We start from the raw sequence: 14,054 nt of genomic DNA on the forward strand, positions 1-14,054 counted from the left end.
TCACAGAGATCCGCCTGGCTCTGCCTCCCAAGTGCTGGGATTAAAGGCGTGCGCCACCATCGCCCGGCAGGAGACTTTTTTTTTATTGAAGTGTACGATCTTGAAATTTTCTTATCTCAGGCATGTTCTATGTTACAACTTTCTTCTATTTTAAAAATTCTTTATTTTTTCCTTTTAGCCTTCTCCTCATTGTCTGTTCCCAGTTCCTGACTCATTCTCCTTAGGAGTAGGGCAGAAAGGAAGGGAAGGGGGACTCAGGTCAAGGAAGAATAGGGTCAGTGAGATAGATTCACAATACACAGAGACCTGAGGTTTGGGTCTTAGTGATCATTCTTTTGGTTTGGGGATGGAGTTCAGAGGACCGTGGGAGAAGGTGAGGGCTCTAGTTTAGTTTAAAATGTTTGACTCTCTCAAGGGGAGTGCTCTTTTGTTAGTTTTAGGAGCAAGAATACACTTCCCGATAGGTCCAAGAAAGAACTCTGGGTCGAGGCAGAAGCCCTGGGCTGCCCATGTGGATGGGCAGGAGTGGACACAGGTATGGTTTGTGCCAAAGGGCCTGGAGCTGGAGCCTGAGCTTCCCCCCCCTGCTCAGGCACATGTCATTTTATGTTCAAACCCAGAAGGGAAGGTGATCTCAGGTAGTGACTCAGAGTGACTCAGCCCCCAAGCATCTGGTGCCCATCCCTATGGAGATGGGAACTGTCACACCTATTTCTGTGAGATGGGGCTTTATTTCCCACCTTGATGTGGTTGGTGTATGGGAGAGGGGGCCACAGTGACACATAGAGAGGAAGTGTGGTGGCCAAATGTTTCCCTGTGGCCTGGGTCCAGTCTCCCTCGGGGAATTCTCTTGTTTGGTTAAAGGATCTCTTTGGGATCTGCTACACCCGGAATTGTGGAAGGAAACGTTAAGTTCCTCCTGGTTGGAGCAAGGAAGGGTCTTGGCAGGATATTCATGGCTTACAGTTCTGGAACAGGTCAGGGCTATCCAAAAGAGGAGTCCTCAATCCTCCTTAATCAATCATCAGAAAAAAATTTTTTGTCCTAAATACATCAAGATGTTTCCTGAACAATAAGGTCACAGATCTGCAGAGGCATGGACACTCCACAATGTTGGAATAAACCTTGAACGAATTCTGCCAGACCCCGACCAAGTAACTCTCCGTTCCCCTAAGCCTTAGGGCCTAAGGCTTGTTGAAATCCCCTGGCCCTGTGTTGAAACTCCAGTCCTTTCCCCTCACTGCCATTTGGAACTAACTCAGTCTCTCACTATTACCTGCATCCTGATAGCCTGGGCAAGTCAGATTCCAAAGATAAACCGGCCCTGTCTGGATAAACAGCTCCAAGAGGCGGAAACGTGCAGGCCTGCACGTAGCCCCAGAAGTTGACTTTAACTTCCCCTTCCCCAGACCTCCTGTATAAACTCCAAGTTTCTCCTTCCCCTTTGGCAGGTAACCCTCTCTCCCCCTTCCTGCTGTGTCTGCCCCCCCCCCCCCCCCCCCCCCAGGTCAGACAGGCCTCCTGTCTCTAAGCTGCCTGGGAAATCTAGCACTTAGCCCGTAGGTTACTGCTCTAAGTGGCTTCCTGCCTTCCCACCCAGTCCTCCCACCTGTGATATAGGGCATTGTTTCTCCCCCTTTCTTCTTCCCACTTGGGGGCCTGGACAGAGCAGTGGCCTAAGTCTAAGAAAGGTCAAAGGCTATCATGGAAAAGGGCTGAACCCAGGTGGTTGCCCCACCACAAGCCTGAGGGCAAACTGATAAACTCCAGGCAGTTCTGCCTTTCAGGGACACCCCCACCACCACCACCAACACTGATGCCCGGTAAGGCGCCACTAGAATGTGCTTCGGGCTCTTTGGTTCTCAGATGTGAACCACGTCAGCAGAACCGGGGCCAGCTGCTCCCTGAGGCGAAGCTGCACTTTTCAGCTGCTGCTAGAGAAGGGCTGTGGCTGGGCCAGAGGTCTTAGCACAGGACGGTCCTGGCCACCCAGCTACAGCCCACCCAGCTATGAGGTGGGGAGAGCTGCTCTTTTGTACTCTGTATAACACAAATGCAGACACATTGACTTCATCCCTGACCTTTCATTGTTTTTTGTTGTTGTTGTTTTTGTTTGTTTGTTTTGGCTTTCAAGACAGAGTTTTTCTGTGTAGAACTCGCTCTGTGGAACAGGCTACCTTTGAACTCAGAGACCTGCCTGTCTCTGCCTCCCCAGTGCTGGGACTAAAGGCGCATACCACTCCCAGCTTCATTCCTGGCCTTTCCCTTTCCCATCCAAGGTTAGTTCTCTGCTCTCCAGCCTCCATGCCAGCTCTCTTAATTTTGTAGTCTGGGCAGCTGACTACAAAATTCCCTCTCTCCCTCCTCATACCACACAGGGCTGATGGTGTAACACCGTTAAGTCTGCTGAGAAACGACGATTTGATCCAACAGCAGAGCGGTGGAGAATCTGCAGGCCTGTCAAGTCTGTACTGCTCCCTAGTGAATTCACCATCCTGCCCAAGACCCCTGTAAGAACTGTCAAATAAATACTGCAAAACTTCTGTTTAGGACCAGAAATTCACATCTTTTTATCTCCCCTACCCAGCAAGACTTTTATGCAAAAAATTTTAATAACCTTCCCACCCGGTAAAATATTTGTTTATGCCAAGGCCCTGCTGGAGTCTGGGAACTCGATGGCCTGGAACAGTGACCCCTGACCCTTAGGAGCAATAGAGACCCCTTCCTCCTTCAGTGCCTGTGCACTAATTCCTTTCGGGCTAGCCAACTGAATACCACGGTGAGGACCCCAGGCAATGGGGAAAAGACAATCACCTCCTGAGTGAGAATAAAAACCAAATGCACTTCCTGTCCAGGTGTGTTCACTCTTCAGAGTAGTAAAGTGTTGATCAGTAGTAAAATTTGCCATGTCCGGGTACTTTCAGCTGGAATTGTGTCTCTTTCTTCGCAACCTGGAACTTATCTCTAAGGCATTTGCATTTAAAGCTCCTTTCCCCAGAAACAGGAAATCCTCCCTGGTTGTGGCTGCTGACTCAGCAAAGAGGGTTACCTTGCAATAAAGGGAGGGCTTGGCTAATGTGTGAGCAGAAGAGGAGAGGAAGTGAGCAGATTTCGGTGTTGAAAATGGATGTTTTGGGTGTTCAAATGAGTATTCATTTTAAAGCCACCCAGGGCTGGCCCTCCCCCGGGGGGGGGGGGGGGGAAGAATGGAAGACCCTCTGGGGTTTTCTATTTAAAACTTCTCCTTTATTTTGACATTCACTTGGTTGTGTTCCAAGTTATCAAAGATGCAAGACAAGAAATCTGCAGCAGGAGTAGTGGAGGGATGTGGAGAAGGCTGGCGGAGAGGACTGGCTCGCCCCTGGCCCCTCCTCCTTCTCTTCCTGTTTAGGGTTCCCTTTGAAGCGTGTACAGATTGTGTCTCACGGGACAGACTCCACAGCCCAAAGGGCAGCACAGCTGAGTTGAGTGAGCTTTCTCCTCTCCAGGATGGAGCCCATGGAGCTATAGAGAAGAGAGAGGTGGGCAGGCGGCCTGAGCCTACAGTGGAGCCTGTGCCTTGAGTGATGTGGGCTGAGGGAGGACTGTGTCCCTCCTCCCCTCTGACATCCGGGATCCAGGTTTTGACTTGTGGATTAAGCCGAGAAAGCTACAGGAGACCCATAGGCGAAGGGTGCTTTGTACCCAGAGACCCTGAGTACAAACGTGGGTTACAGTTGGCTGGGTTGTCCCGCTTTGCCCACAGGCATTGGTATGATGATGGCATTGTGATTTGGGTGGAGGAGTCTAGAGCTGTGGAACCACAGGAGAACAAGGCACTGGGCTGGTGGTGAGAAAGTGGGAAGAGCTGCCAGGCCCAGCAGCAAGTCAAGGGGTTGCACATGGCCCAGGATGGGCAGATGGTGGGATTGGGTGCACTGGAGCTGCGGAGCCATCCCTTTGCCCCAGGAGACAGATCTCATCAACCGTCCTCCTGTGCCCTCCTGTAGCAGTGCTGTTCACTTGAGGTTGCTCTGTAGGGAGTTGGACAAACACTTTGTGGTTGTTTTTTGAGTCAAGGTTCCAGAGAGCACAGGTTGACCTTGAACTTGTTACGTAGCCAACAATGACCTTCAACACCTACTGTAACAACTACTCCCTTCCTTCCATACCTCCTGAGTGGTGATGGAATTAGAGGTGTGTCCCACCATGCTGGGTTTCTATGGTGCTGGAGATTGGAACCTGGGCTTTGGGCAGACCTGGCAAGAACTCAACCAACTGAGCTACAGCCCTAGGCCTGACGTGTTCGCCTTTCACCAGCCATTGAAAGATTTCTCTCTTCTAATCCTGTGGGTTTTCTCCCGACCCTTTTGTGGTTTCCAGTCCACAACAAATACCCCTGTACTCAGGAATAGACGGGTGGAGAGTCCATCCAGCCCTGCAGGATGAGGGCAGGAGGAAAGAGGTGACTAGCCGATCTTTGTAAGATGTCTTGAATTTGTGGAGCCTTAAGGGACATTTAGATCCTTCTAGGCAAGCTCTGCTTCCTTGGAGAAAATTGGAAGTGTCAGTGAGGATACCTGACTGGTCCCAGGCTAATGAGTGAGCAAAATGTGGCCAGCAATTGATTGTCTTCTGCTTCTTAACCAAGTGTTCCTTATTTACAGTTGGAGATGTGAGGTGCAGCCTACTCTTTGTCAAACCAACCAGCCAACCAACCAAGAGTTCAAGAGAAAGACCAGCTCTTCTCCTGGGCCACCCTCCACAGCATTCTGTGACTCAGGACTATGCAGGCAATAACTAGACACCCTTAGAAGTGGGGACAGTGACCCTTGAGCCACAGAGGTAACTGGAGAACTTATCAGGCATACTTACTAAAACAAAACAAAAAAAGCAAAAACACCTAAGCAAAACAAAACAAATAAACAAACAGCGACACAAACCCAGAAGGCCACTGCTAGGTGATAAGTGGGAGGTGTTGGGACTTGGGACTAGAATATGACAGAAAAATAACTCATCACCAAGAGACTGTAGAGTTAGGGGGCCGAAGAGGGGAGGGCAAGCAAGCTTGAAGTCTAATTACTAAGACACCCCCTCCCCAGAACTCAGGGGAAAAAAGGCCCCATCCCCTGATGCGATAAAATGGTCCTGTTCATAATGTTACATCATAGATGGATGCTGAAGAGATGCACTGGCCTCTAGAGGAGCTTGTGCAGGTGCATGGGAACTTAACTGCTGCAGCATTGCCTCTGGTCCCTCCTGGTTGCCATGGAAACTGGCCACTTTAATTGCCTTTTGGTCCAGCTGTTGGAGGACCAGATTTTTCTTCCTTGTTGGGACCCTGGACCCTTCTGTTCTGCAGCTCTTGAAGGAGACAAAGCCACATGGCTGCTGCTGGTGATGAGTAGGGTACCCCTCCCCCTGGGAATGGGCATGCACACACCCTCAACAGGGTTGACTCTGCATCTGTGGCTAAGCATGGAGGAACAGGGATAAACAGTAAGAGCTGTTTACTTGGCTTCTAAAACTGCAGTCATTAAAACGTAGGGAAGCTTCTCTAGCAGGGGGCATCAGAAAGGACCTGAAGGGGAAACAAGGTTGTATAGACTCTTCTTGCTATGGTCCCCATAAACAGCTGTGTGCTGTGGCACTTAGCGTCAATTTGATGTGTTTCATGAGGAGGGGCGCGATGGCAGATGGGTTGTTTCCAGAGCGCATAGACCTATCAGAGCAGGCAAACAAAGTAAATAAAGAGTGGAAATCAGCTCATTGGCAAATTCCAGCAAGCAAAGCTGGGGCGGGGGGGGGGGGGGGGGGGGGGGGGGGGGGGAGGGGGCTCCTTTAACAGTTTTTCCTCTCCCTCCTCTCAAATCCTGGGATGTCTAGTCCTCACCTTTCCCTTTTCGTCCGTTTCTTCTAGGCATGCCCTCTTCATCAAGGTCTCTGGAAGCCTCCAGAGCCTTTGCCTAGCCTTCCCTGGTGCTCCTTTGCACAGCCCAGCACAGCCAGGGGTTTAGGCTTGCTGGAAGGGGTTGTGGTAGAGCTTGGCTGTTAGAGGGAAATCTCCAGAGAGAAACTGGTGACACTGCAGACTTATCAAGTCGCCACTTCGGGGCCACAGGTCCCGCCCTGGTCCTCAATGCATTTACTAGCTCACATCCTCGTGAACCCTCTGCTGTGGAAGCCAGAGAAACTGAGATAGTTCCTGTGGAGCTATTGGAAGGTCCCCTTCACCACTCCATTGCTCCTGCTGGGACAGTGTTGGGTGTGTGCAGACTGGGGTGAAAGGATTATACATCTGTACTAATAGCCCTTGGATTAGTGAAGGCCTCATGCCCAGAACTTGGCCAGGTCACCGGGTAACTCTGAGGTGCTGCCAATTTGAGGGATGGGGTTCCCCCCTCTTTGTAATGTGTAGGGGCAAAGGAGAGCCTCTCGCCTCCGCCCCCATTGGGCACCATGTCAGCTGTCCGTATGTAAAAGGGGGTGCGGTATGGGGAGCAGGTGGTGCAGTGGCTGGCCACCCCACAGGGCTGGCTGCAAGGCTCGCTGGTGAGAGGTGCCAGGCTGCCTCTGCCATCCAGGACTTGGGAGCTGCAGGCATTGCAGGTGGAGGCTCGGGGATGGATGGAAAGGTCATGTTCCTCCTCTTCCTCCTCCTCCTCAGCATCCTCGTCATCTGTGCTCTTCTTGCAGCAGTAATACTGGGGAGAAGGAAAAGGGATGCTTGAGAGGCAGTCTAGGTCCCCCTGCTCCCAACACCAGTGAGCGTGCACAGGAACAGCCCTCCTCCACCTTTCACTGAATGCCTTGTGCCAGCCACTTTGTTGGTGAACTAGAGGCCCACATCCCATTTATCCCCAGTGTTACCGGGCCAATACTTCTCCCTTTTTCTCAGTGTGTCCTGGTGGACAGGGAGGCAGAGAGGGGAGAGGCACATACACAATGCAGGGACAAGGCTGGGGGGTGCTACAGTAGCTTACAGAGTCTCCCAGGATGGTGGCTTTCCTACCAATCCCTGTGCATTGGAAAGGTGAATGTGAGAGCCCTGCATCTTCCCAGGACACCCCAGTGCCTCTGTAGGGTGCAGGGAACGTGTGTGTGTGTGTGTGTGTGTGTGTGTGTGTGTGTGTGTGTGTGTGTGTATGTGTGTGTGTGTGTCTCAGGAGGTATGTGCACAGCTGCTCCCTTCTGACTTATGCTTCTCATATTTTATGGCTTTGGGTTTTGTTGCCTCCATAGCGGACCTCCAGTTTCTGCCCCCATCATGGAGAAGTGGCTTGCGGGTGGCCTCCCAGCCTCTGACCATGGGCCCATGGGACTAACCTGGAGCCTACAGTAGCACAGGACAGCAATGATACAGAGGAGGATCACTGTAGCTAGGATTCCGCCGGTGATCACAACTGTTCCCGCTGTCATCCGCCCGGCGCCCCATCAAACTCTGCAAAGACGCGTGCCGGTCAGTGAGGAGGAGCCGACCCACATTCTCTGCACAGTAGTAGGTAGGAGGACAGGAGCTCAGTGGACCCAGGCCCGCATGGGCTTCCTGAAGGCAGAGGACTCGCTATACCTAACCCAGGGTGGGGTGGGGGCCGCGGCTGCCGGAGGAAAAGACAGGCAGAATGTTGACTGCTCCGCCTCTCCTTTAGTCTTTCTCTTTTCCTACTCTTTCTATTATTATTATTATTATTATTATTATTATTATTATTATTATTATCATCATCATCATCATCATCATCATCACTATTATTGATATATATTATTGATAAATATAATAACTATTATTATTATGTACATATGCATGTCTGTGTGTGTGTGTGTGGGTGTACATGTGTGTGCGCCTGTAGAGGTCAGAGGACAACCTTGGGTGTGGTTCCTCAGATGCCATTCTTTTTTTTCTGAGACAGTCTCTCACTGGCCTGGAACTTGCCCAGGAGACTAGGCTAGATGGCCACGGAGCCCTAGGAATTTGCCCGTTTCTGACTCTCTGGTCCTTGGATTACAAAGGCCCACCATCACACCTGACTTTTAAAATGTGGGTCCTAGGGATCAAATTCAGGTCCTCTTTGGAGACTGTGCTGACCGAGCCATCCCTCCCGCCCCCGACTTTGCCTCCTGCTTGATTCCGCGCTTCTGCGGCTCCCAGACGGACTACTGGAAGGGCTTTGTCTGTGAGGCATCATGCTAAATATTCCCCCTTCCCCAGAAATGGCTCAGGAATCCTCACTTTAACTTTTGAGACAGCTACTCATTATCCGTGTTCTGCACAGGAGGCGCCACACTGAAGCTTTGACAAATTTTGCCTGGAATTCCACGTGGCCTGGCTCTCCCTGGAAGTCGGGCTCTCTGTCACTTATCTCTGGGGCACAGTTATCAATGGCTTCGGAACATTTGGAGACACGAGCCCAGAGTGAGCTGGCAGCCAGCATCCTGGCTCCTGGAAGGCCATGGTCAGACTAGGGAAACTGGTCCTGGGTCCTTGGGGCCAACTTCCAGGTGAGGCCATCCAGGCCTTTGGCAGGCCGGTGTACGGTAGTTTCTGAGCCTCCCAGGCATATGGGGCCCCCCACCCCTGCAGGACAGCGGGGGGCTTCATAGCTGGGGGATGGAGGGAGGACTTCAAGGACTTACACTCAGTGAAGGGAACGATGGATGACCTGTAAGACAACAAAAAGGACAGAGATATTGGGAAGAGAATGTTACTCCCCGGGAAAGGTCCCGGGGTTAGTGTATTCCCTAATCTCCACCCATTTTCATCTCAACGTTGCCCTTGGATGTCCCACTGCTACCTCAAACTCAGTATACACAGGATAAAGACATTCTTTTACTTTCCAGATGGATGTCCACTCCTGGGCCCTCCCTCCCTGTCTGTCATGATTCCCCTGCATCTGGGCCTCAGCTGCCCCCTGCTGACCAAGTCCTGCATCCTGTGTGGTCCCCTGGATGAAGCAGTACCCATTCCTTCACTCCAAGGTACCACCTGCCCAGCAGGTGCTCCCAGAAGGCCAGCTTCTACTTCATCTAGAGGTGGCGGCCTTGCTGCTACTGACCGCTCTGTGGACCAGGAGTGTGCATGTGTGCTGCCAACAAGGCATCTCCCACCCATGAAGGGCCTGAGTAGCAGGAGTCTGCATTTTAAAAAGCTCTCGGGTGATTTATTGGCACGCTAGTTATTGGCATGGGGTATAGGATGTGCCCAGCTGCTCTGACTGAAATATCTCAAATTCTTTTGATCTTCTTCCATTTTCTGTTCCCCGTGCCAGTTCAGGCTGAGCTGATGTACTGGCTCTGTAACTAACATCCCTGGGGTTGTGTCTGAGTCCCATTCCTTTCCCTGTAGTTCCTTTCCCTGTAGTTTGACCTTTTATCAGCCCCTTCCTTTGGTGCCTGCCTGTGACTCCAGCATCTCTCTAGCACTGCCTGAAAAATAGATGTGTGTGTGTGTGTGTGTGTGTGTGTGTGTGTGTGTGTATATATATATATATATATATATATATATATATATATATATATATATATATATATATATATGTTTTTTTGAGACAATGTTTCTCCGTGTAGTTTTGTGCCTTTCCTGGAACTCACTTTATAGACCAGGCTGGCCTCAAACTCACAGATCCATCTGCCTCTGCCTCCCGAGTGCTGGGATTAAAGGCATGCGCCACCACCGCCCAGCTTAAATGTATATTTTTAAGTGGGCCAGCATCCATCAAAATAAGATGTGAAGAGCAGACTATGCAAAGGCATTGCAGTAGGACCCAGAATTGAGGCAAGGGCTCAGGAGTGGAGCAGCCAAGAAAGGCTTCTTGGTGCCTTGAAGCATGTGTAAGATTTGAATAAATGGAGAAAGAAGATCAGGTACCACCAAAAGCCACTCAGGACTTCCCACCCCCTTCAAAAGAGTGAAAGATACAATCATCCGGACCCAGCTTCAAAGGCTTCCCCCTCCCCGACTGTCCTGCATGCTCACCACCATTTGACTTTTCCCTCTCACCTCCCACTGTCCCCTCAGCTGAAGCTCCTGCCCCATGGCAGCCCTAGTCCTTAGGAAGTTTAGAGTTTCGAGATGGACAGGGATTTAGACACCCTATGATGCTCACCATAGACCAGGGGAGCCGTGCATGGAGAAGGGGTGCTGAGTACTGAGGAAGATGTCCCCCTACAAGGTCTGAGATGCATCCTGCAAGCTGAGAGACAGGTGCTGATGATGAGTGAAACAGCCCAGGGGGTGAAGAACATGGGGGTGGGGTGGGGATGGTGAACAGGGCTCTGAGAACAGCGAGGGATCTGGAAAGGCTGGGACACACTAGGGGTAGGCACGAAGCCAACAGGCTTCAGGACAGATGAGGAGCCATGCCTCTCCATAGTTTACTCCTCAAGTCTTACTTTGGTGGGTTCTAGTCAACTTAAAAATATATATATTAAGTCGGGTGTGGGGTGTACACCTTTAATCCCTGCCTCTGGGAAACAGAGGCAGGCAGATCTCTGTGAGTTCAAGGCCAGCCTGGTCTACAAAGCGAGTTCCAGGACAACTAGGGCTATTGCACAGAGAAACCCTGTCTCAAAGCAGACACACAAACTAACGCACAAAAATGTATATTTATTTTTCTTTTATGTGTATGAGGGTTTTGCCTGTGTGTATGTATGGACACTGCATGTGTACCTGGTACCCGAGGAAGCCAGAATAGGGTTTTGGATCCCCTGGAGTTGGAGTTACAGATGGCTGTGAGCTGCCACATGGATGCTGGTAATTGCGTCAGGGTCGTCTGCAAAAATCTCCAAGTGCTCTTAATTGCTCAGCCATTTCTCTAGCCCTGCTAGTCAATTTTTAATGCAGAAATATCTTGAGTCTTCTACTAAGCTGTAAATCCTTTGCAACCAAGGACTGTGTTATACTGTTTCCCATATCTGCCGCTCCCAGTATGATACATCACGCCATGCTACACAGCAGGCATGCTTTAATAAGAGCTGGATAACTGGTTCTGTGTCACATGTCGCAGACTGATAGTTATTACTTTAACTGACCACTAGGGGACAGCAAGTCACAACTTTTAATTCCATCCACAAAATTGAGCATCCCTGTTGAAGATGGATGTGACTTTGCCCAGATGTGTGGTAGGCCATGTTTCTGGGAGTTCCTGAAGCATCTGGTGGGTGGGGGGACAGGACGAATCTCATGCTGGAGAGGATTTATAGGATGCCATTAAAAAATCAGTGAACTCTCCCCTGCTTCCACACATACCGCTGAGGTTTGCTTGCAAGACAGAGGCCTACCATGTGACCTGCAGGAAGAGGGCAGTGGAAGCCTTGGCCTTTTCTTTGTTTTTTTGCTTTGTTGTTGTTGTTTTTGTTTTAATGAGACAGGGTTCCAGTTTGTATCTCCGGCTGATCTGGAGCTTTCTATGTAGCCCAGCCTGACCTTAAACTTGCAGCAATCCTTCTGAGACTCTCAGATGCTCGCATGGCATATATGAAGCCACCACACAGGCTTTGAAAGCCTTAGCCCACTCCCCTGGGGGAGTTTCAGAAGACAAGGGCTTATGGAAAAGCCTTGTAAGACTTCCCCTTGGATGTCCCAGGGCTAGTGTTGTGGATTTCTACCAAAACTTCTGCCTCTCGAGGGGCTTCATGAGAAGGAGAACAAAGTTCCCGTGTTCCCATGAAAGTCCTATCAGATCTGGGACAGAACAACTCAGTGGTGGCCAGCCGAAGGGACAGGAGTCACCAAAGAGGACAAGTTATTGTCCACTAAGGAATTCTGAGGGTCTGCTCTCTGAGTCCAGGGTTTTATGACAGCCCTTCTATACCCATCCTCTACCTGGAGCCCAAATACTTCTGGGAAAAAGCCTTATACTCACAGGAAACAGCTGGAGCATCCGTGGCTCAATCATGCAGGCTGAGCATGAGCAGAGAGCAGCTGGGGGTGGATCATGGCCAAGGGCATCGTCAGTCCCTGGGAGAGAAGGGGAGGGGTGTTAGTGGGAGCTGCATGTGGATGTTGAGTGGCCAGACAAGCTGGAAGGCCTTCAAGACTTGGAAGATCATATTCAATTCCATCCTCATTTTCTTTTCTTTCTTTTTCTTTTTCTCTCTTTCTCTCCTTCTTTCTTTCTTTCTTTCTTTCTTTCTTTCTTTCTTTCTTTCCTTCCTTCCTTCCTTCCTTCCTTCCTTCCTTCCTTCCTTCCTTCCTTCTTTCTTTCTTTCTTTCTTTCTTTCTTTCTTTCTTTCTTTCTTTCTTTCTTTCTTTCTCTCTTTCTTTCTTTCTGAGACAGGGTTTCTCTGTATTGTTTTGGTGCCTGTCCTGGAACTCACTCTGTAGACCAGGCTGGCCTCGAACTCACAGAGATCCGCCTGCCTTTGCCTTCCACGTGCTGGGGTTAAAGGCATGCGCCACCACCGCCCAGCTCTCATTCTCTTCTTTTATCACTACCACCTATGACCCTCTGTCCAATGCAGCATTGTACCACTGGGCAAGAGCACCTGGTGATGGTAATAAGGCGCTGGTTGGTCGGCGGAAAAGTCACGGGCCGGCAGAACCCAATGCTAGTTTTTTTTTTTTGGTTTTTCGAGACAGGGTTTCTCTGTGTAGCTTTGCGCCTTTCCTGGAACTCACTTTGTAGACCAGGCTGGCCTCGAACTCACAGAGATCCGCCTGGCTCTGCCTCCCGAGTGCTGGGATTAAAGGCGTGCGCCACCACCGCCCGGCCAATGCTAGTTTTTAGAGCTTTATTGGGAGGGAAAGGGGGGAGAGAGGGCCAGGCCTCAGGGAGGGAGCAAAGCGGGAACAGAGAGAGGAAATACAGGAAGAGAGTGTGGGGGTCCGAGTCTGGCTTTTTAAGGTGGGAACTTCGTGAGCCCTCGGTACACAGTAGTCGCCCGCACCCCCTGATGATGTAAGACGTTAGACCCAAGCTCTGCATGTACAGAATCCTAACACCTGGGGCAAGAGACTCAGTGGGGACAGGATCCCATCTACATCTTTCTTTCTTTTTTTTTTTTTTGGTTTTTCGAGACAGGGTTTCTCTGTGTAGCTTTGCACCTTGCGCCTTTCCTGGAACTCACTTGGTAGCCCAGGCCCATCTACATCTTTCAAACTCCACTAGGGAACTCAAGTGAGTGCTCAGTGTATGATGCTCAGCCTCCGTTCAGGGGTCCTGGGAGGGGATCCAGCCATTAGTGACATCTACAGAACCACTTTCTGAAAGGACAGCGCTGAGGACCCTTGTTCTCCACCCCCAGAAGCCGGAGCTCAAGGTTTGGTGCATAACCAGCAGGACTTGTGAGCAGAGCTTGGGAAACGTTGAAAGGTGATGTGTGGACCTCTAGAGTGACCCTGTCCACATATGACCTTCTTTGATCAGGGCAGTTCCTGTCCCTGATGCCATAGATACCATCTTAGTTGGGATTCTCTACTGCTGTGAAGAGACACCATGACTATGGCAACTCTCTAAATTTATTTTATTTTATTTTATATACATTGGGGTTTTGCCTGTGAGTATGTATGCAGGAATCAGACAGCTGTGAGCTGTGAGCTGTCACGTGGGTCCTGGCAATTGAACCTGGGTCCTTTTGAAGAACAGCCAGTGCTCTTAATGACAGTACCAACGACCATGTGCCCATGAGGACACCCACCCAACCTTAGCTTTGGCATAGTCAAATATTTTCTGTGCATGGATATTGGATTTTTTGTTTTTTTTGGTTTTTCGAGACAGGGTTTCTCTGTGTAGCTTTGCGCCTTTCCTGGAACTCACTTTGTAGCCCAAGCTGGCCTTGAACTCACACAGATCCGCCTGGCTCTGCCTCCCGAGTGCTGGGATTAAAGGCGTGCGCCACCACTGCCCGGCTCCCTATAGCAACTCTTATAAGGAAAACATCTAATTGCGTGGCTTGTTTACACTTTCAGAGGTTCAGTCTATTATCATCATGACCTGGAACATGGCGGCATGCAGGCAGATGTGGTGCTGGAGCTGAGAGTGCTACATCTTGCAGGCAACAGGAAGTCAACTGACTGTCACACTGAGGGAAACTTGAGCAAAAGAGACCTCAAAGCCCGCCCCCACAGTGACACACTTTCT

The 14,054-nt window shown here is 50.4% G+C and overlaps 1 protein-coding gene across 2 annotated transcripts in view; it reads right to left on the reverse strand.

Moving 5' to 3' along the window:
- Positions 1-5,808: 5,808 nt before the first annotated feature.
- Fam163a (family with sequence similarity 163 member A) overlaps positions 5,809-14,054 on the reverse strand; it is an 81,960-nt gene continuing 73,714 nt past the window's right edge. The window contains exons 2-5 of one of the 2 annotated variants that reach the window (XM_052737271.1): positions 11,838-11,932; positions 8,611-8,636; positions 7,306-7,467; positions 5,809-6,683 (exon numbers count right to left, since the gene is read on the reverse strand). In XM_052737271.1, coding sequence (XP_052593231.1) covers positions 6,270-6,683; positions 7,306-7,398 — 507 coding nt within the window. In that variant the 5' untranslated portion in view covers positions 7,399-7,467; positions 8,611-8,636; positions 11,838-11,932 and the 3' untranslated portion in view covers positions 5,809-6,269. The remainder of the gene's footprint in view (positions 6,684-7,305; positions 7,468-8,610; positions 8,637-11,837; positions 11,933-14,054) is intronic. The other variant, XM_052737270.1, reaches the window with a different exon arrangement.

Source organism: Peromyscus californicus, unplaced genomic scaffold, assembly GCF_007827085.1.
Source record: "Peromyscus californicus insignis strain IS unplaced genomic scaffold, ASM782708v3 Scaffold_14__1_contigs__length_90479793_seg_2, whole genome shotgun sequence".
Classification (NCBI taxonomy): Eukaryota; Metazoa; Chordata; class Mammalia; order Rodentia; family Cricetidae; genus Peromyscus; species Peromyscus californicus.